This window comes from Centropristis striata, chromosome 14, assembly GCF_030273125.1.
Source record: "Centropristis striata isolate RG_2023a ecotype Rhode Island chromosome 14, C.striata_1.0, whole genome shotgun sequence".
In the NCBI taxonomy this organism is placed as follows: domain Eukaryota; kingdom Metazoa; phylum Chordata; class Actinopteri; order Perciformes; family Serranidae; genus Centropristis; species Centropristis striata.
The window spans coordinates 25,474,002-25,480,002 of NC_081530.1; the positions used below are offsets into that span (position 1 = coordinate 25,474,002).

Genomic DNA, 6,001 nt, shown 5'->3' on the forward strand with positions numbered 1-6,001 from the left:
AACGCTCCATTTTATTGGCATCAGGTTAAAAAAGTGTTCATTCACTGCATAAATAGAAATGCAATTGTGTTGGATTGAATTAAAATGGTGTTTTTCTTTTTTTTTAGTCGATTCAGTTGATGATGTAGTGCCAGTTAAAACCTATTAATTAGACATTAGATACTTTAATGTCATTGCAGACATATAACAAAATTAGGTTAACTTAAAGTGACAAGCAGAAATAAAGAACAAGATGAGAGAAAGAGAGCATAATAAAAACAAGATTTTAAAAAGTACTCTGTGACAAGTTAGATGTATATAATAAAGTGTGGAGGGAGGCATTGGCAGCAGTTGAGTTGGTGACAATATTTATAACAATTACAGTTCCCAACAGCCCAAACAAATGACACTACATAGCAGGATATTGCAGCTTGAGATTTCTGAGAGGTGCTTATTTGTACGGCTAATACACAAATCTGATTTGTAAAACAAGGCCTTCAATATTTGACTCAATTATAGACTGCACCAGAGACATTTGTGTCTGTTGCAATTTATTGCTAGTAGATATCTCATTTTGTAGAATGCAAGCCTCAATCCCCCGTGCAACATACTGCATATATAAGCAAGTAATATTTACCAATTGTTTTTTTGAAGATATTTTTAGGCATTTTACAGCTTAATTCATAGTAGAGAGATATTCAGAGTACGGGAAAGGGCTCGAGGCTGGTTTCGAACCTGTGCCAGCCCGCTCACGAGGACTGAGCCTCTATGTTATGCGCTCTACCAGATGTGCCACTAAAGAAAATTATTTACCTATTGTATGCATACAGCATCCACTTTGTAAGGCCAGCTGCAGTTTATACTAAGAGTAAAAAGGAAAGGTTTGAGATTTGTAACAAAGTGACTATAGTATGTTCAGTTATATTCAGTGGTGGAACAAGTATTCAGATCCCTTTCTTAAGCAAAAGTACAAAAGCTCCAGCATCAAAATGTAATTAAAGTAGTAAAAGTATAGTAAAGTAAAAGCACTTGTTATGCGGAATGTCCCCACTCAGATTTTATATATTCCAAATGTATTATTGGGTTATTATAATTTATGTATTTATATAGGCAGCATTTAAATGTTGTCAAGGTAGGGTTCATTTTCACCACCTAATATACTATTATGTTATTTAATTTGTAAAAAAAAATGTCTAATCACTTTAAATGTATCATGTTGTTCATGTTAAATCTTCACCTGAGCCAAAGTGTTGCTCACAGCTAGCAGAAAAGCTATCACAAGAAATTGGCTCAAGGTGGACCGACCCAGACACAGTCAGTGGTTAGATTTAGTACAGGAATTATTTATAATGGAAAAAATGACGTATTCTCTAAGACTGAAGGAAGATCAGTTGAACAGAAAATGGGAAAAATGGATTAGGTTTCAACATGAAGACATCAGTTATGTATAATTAAATTGATGATAATGTAAACTGATGAATTGAACTGATAAGTAAAATACTACTTACTAAAGTAAAATGATCCAGTAATACATTATTACTGGATGTAAAATGTAAATACCCCAGAGTTGTAATTATGCGTTTCTTATATATGCAAAAATAAAAAAATAAAAAAATCTTCACCTGAAAAGTAACTAAAGCTGTCAGCTAAATGTAGTGGAGTAGGAATATAAAGTTACATAAAATGGAAACACTCAAGTAAAGTACAAGTAGCTCAAAATTGGACTTATGTTCAGTACTTGAGTAAATGTTCTGAGCTACATTCCACCAATGGTTATGTGTGCTGTTGTCACAGTTCGGGCATTTTCTGTAGCACCTGAACGCAGCACTGGAAAGTCAAAGAAATATCAAGCCAAGAAATCTGAGCCTCCCCTGTTCTCTGGCACCACCAGAGTACAACTACAGTGTGGCTTTACAGCTCCAGCTCTGCAGCCCGAGGCATGTGATTAAAACTGGGAAGCGGAGGAACTCAGTTTACTTGATAAGACGGTGAAAACAATGCTGATCTTTCTTTGAAACACACAGGGAAAGTTTGAAGTAACTAGGTTTGACTTTGAGTTAGTGGACCACCAAAGACTTGAGGAGGAAATTGGACCTCCTCTTGTGCTTCCTAAAAGTGATTTTTTTTTTTTTTTTATGACTTTCTGGAACTTGTGTAATTTTTCATTCTTTCTGTGGTCTGGTTTGAGGCCAGAGGAGTGTGGAGGAGGAACAGGAGCATTTCAATGTGTCTTCTTCTTTTTCCCCCCAAAGCTGAATCTGTAAAAACACTTCTTTTAACAAATTCAAGTAGAATGAAGGACTGAAAATCCTACATTAATATAACATTTTAGATGTGGCCATGTTTACTTTATATAGTACACACACAGATGAAAGGTAAACAGTGATTTATCACATTGTAATGAGTGTTTGGCTCACTGGAGGGCGTGCTCTCGTTTCATTACATCAGTTTATAACCTCAGCTATGCAGCTCACTGACAACTGCACACTGATGTTGTTCTCCAGTCATTTTTTTTTAAATTTAGTTTGTGTGTTTTTGCTTTTTTCTTCACTTCTCATCATCTTTTCTTCTTCTCACTGTTGATCAAATTACTATCATTATATCTGACAGCCAGCCTAAACATTTTTTGTTGTTTTTTTCATCACAATAAACTGACCTGTCAAATGTCTGACTGACAAAATCCAGTGGTGGAAAGTAAATTTACTGATGTACAACTTTTTAAGGTTTCTTTTTATTTGAGATATTTCATTTTATGTTACTTTATATTTCTACTACACTATAGTCAGAGAGTCAGATGTACTTTTTACTGATGATATTACATTTACCTGCCAGCTAGATTTTAGATTTTTACCAGATTTTACACACACACACACACACACACACACACACACACACACACACACACACACACACACACACACACACACACACACACACACACAAAACAATTTCAGTCTATAGGCTAGCAGTTGCACCCCAAAAGACATTTCCCCTCTAAACTTCTCGGATATAGTTTCCATTAAATAACAGCTTTTAAAATAAAGACAATAAATATGTACAATTTATTTGAATTTCCGACTTATTTTTCTTCCTTCAAAAATATATTATTATTGATGATTATTATTATTTGATTTATTTAATTAAGTATTGGTTTATTTAGTCACCCTTACATACATATTAAATACCATTAAACACTGGGTACATACACAATTTAGGTCACAGTAGCTGCATTATATCATTATTATTATTAGACTATTAAATTATTACATTATTACTATTATCACTATTATTTAATGCTTTTAAAAATACATTTCTAGTTTGTCATGTTCCTCTTATTTGTTTTATTTTTTCTTATTTTACCATGAAGTCCATGAAGCTTGATAAAGTAAATTAATTAGAGGAAATATGGCAGAAATGGAAAGTATATATAATAAAACCTTTTTTTTAATATGTATCCAAGTTTATTGTATGTGGGTATTGGCATGATCGCATGTCTACATGTGTTTGTTTTGCTCAAATTATACTGTAAAAAAGCTGAATAAAAATAAAGAATTTAAAAAAAAAACAGCATGATATACAAAAATGACAATAAGAACAGCTATATAACACAGCGGCCTCTCAAGTAAATGCCTTGACATTCATCAGTGGACACTAATCTTTTTGCAGATTATTCCATGCCAAATTTGTTTTGCTTTGTACAATAAAGTTTATGTGAAGAAAAACTACACACTTTTCTGAGATTTGTATTTTCTCACCACCTCCTGCTACTGCAACGTTTACGTGCAGCACTCAGGTTTGTGTCATCCTTGCATGCCTTGCATACCAGTTCTTTCTCTTTTTTTCCCCCTTTTTTAGAGGATGGGTTCGAGAAGCATAAACAACCGAAGCTGTTTCCACCAGGGGAGTCCGGAGCAGCGGTGAACACACTCTGGACTGAGAGAATACATTCCCACATCTGGTTTTCATCTGAGCTTTACAGTGAAAATCTCACTTTTAAAACTCCTGTGCAGGGCTTTCCCCCGAGATGAAAAGAGACTCACAGGATTGCCGTTCCACTTTTATTGAACAGCTCCTGTTGTTTATGTTCAGCACTCACATATTTCTCCCCGTGCTCCCTTTTCACCCTTCTTGAATTCTTTATTATTGACTGGGGTGGAGTGGGACTGAGAAGTAATGACTTTACAGCAGCCATAAAGATAGACTGGAAGCAATAACACCCTGTTGGATGTAAACCAAAGGTAGAAGGTTTACATCCAACATGAATGAGTGTCAGGAGAGCTGACTGAGACGTTTCTAAAGATCATTTTAAAAAACTTTCTTTCATGATATTAATGATAGCTTTCAATCCTGTTATGTCTTTGTCTGTCCATAACACGAATAAAGAAAATATTTTGCATTTACTTTGAAATAGGAGCCATGACTCTTCCTTAAATACCTATTTTGAGAGACTGAAATCCTTATAATTAAGGTGCATTTTTAGCACATTTGCACTAAATGCTAACATCCAGAAGGTATATAGTGTTGTCCATAAAGTTGGAATAATTTTGTTTTCAGACACAATCCTGTTTATTCCTATTTAAATGCATCAGTAATCACTTCAGAAGAGATTTATTAATAAGGTTTTGAGAATATACACTTTATCTTTTAAGAATTAATTGCAATGTCACAATAATTTCAAGGAAATTAGTAAAAAATATTTTATTCCAACTTCATGAACAACAGTGTATAGTGTTTACCATGCTAACTGTTAGCATGTTAACATGGGAACATTCACTAATGAACATAAAATCAAAGTACAGCTGAGGCTGATGGGGTATTATTAGTTGTATATGTTTGTTCTGTACTGACTGAAATGTTAACCTGCTGATGTTAACTTAGATGAAAAGTCATAAGGATATTTCCAATGAAAAACCATGACTGTATCAAATATTGTGGCATCAGCAGTTATAATATTTCAGTCTGGACCCAGTTAGTGGACTGACAAACAGACATTATCATCCCTCAAGCCACATCATAATCATGGCTGAAAAGAAAGATTGCTTTTCAGTGAATATAATGATATTCTTGATGTTGCTTTAATGTCTTCTGATGATCCCTGAGGAGTGATAATAGATTCTCATAACATAAAACTTACATTTTATGGCCATATTAACATTCATATGTTTCATTTAATGTTTGGAGAAAGCTCATAGCATGGACAACTGCCACATACTACAGATTTTTTTTTTTTTTTTTTTTTGCAATATGTAGGCAGATCTTTGTACAAATTCAAACAGCTTAACATTGAAACACATCACATCAATCAAAAAATTAGATGTGAATCACTGCTTTACACATTCATAACTTCATGAGTCATCCATCATTTGAAATATAAATGACTGAAAAGATGAGCACATTATGTCGAGTTTGATTTTATAATATTTTTTTCCTAAACTAAAGTTCTAAAGTGCTATACAAATATATATTTTTAAATAATATTAATAATAATAATAAATAGAGCACTTTTCTTTATAATTAATTAAAATCAAAACAAAATCTCAATGTACACATTTTAGGATAAACAGTGTTTTATAACCACAATAAAATGTAAAATAAAAACAAGATATTCAGTCGTTTCTGTTGAAGCTGATGTGGCAATAATTAATATATTATATTTCTGTCCTGGCCTCAGTGTCATAACGGTGATGCTGTTACTGGTGATTAAGCATTTTATTTAATCAACATGATAAGATGCGCGCTGGTGTTGGACAGTCAGCAGAGGGACTGTTGGACTTTGGTTGAGTTTGCCCCGGTGGCAGACTGAGCAGCAAGGGTCAGCGCTGTGATTCACCTACTCACACAAACATCCAATAATGCTTTGTTTCTTTATCTTGTCCAATCAGATTCACATTAGGACAGCGCTGCATCACCATGGGGGGACTATAAGAAGTGTGAGAGTCCTGCAGGAAGACACCATCAGGTCCAAATTCTCCTGCGGTTCAGGTGAGTCAAAATCTGTTTATTTCATTTACCTATGGGCTTA

At 33.9% G+C, this 6,001-nt stretch overlaps 1 protein-coding gene across 1 annotated transcript in view; it reads left to right on the forward strand.

Annotated features, from left to right (window-relative positions):
- The first annotated feature begins 5,816 nt into the window (after positions 1-5,816).
- Positions 5,817-6,001, forward strand: part of LOC131984532 (type-4 ice-structuring protein LS-12-like) — a 3,019-nt gene continuing 2,834 nt past the window's right edge. The window contains exon 1 of the mRNA XM_059349381.1: positions 5,817-5,961. Within this exon, the coding sequence (XP_059205364.1) occupies positions 5,832-5,961 (130 nt within the window). The 5' untranslated portion in view covers positions 5,817-5,831. The remainder of the gene's footprint in view (positions 5,962-6,001) is intronic.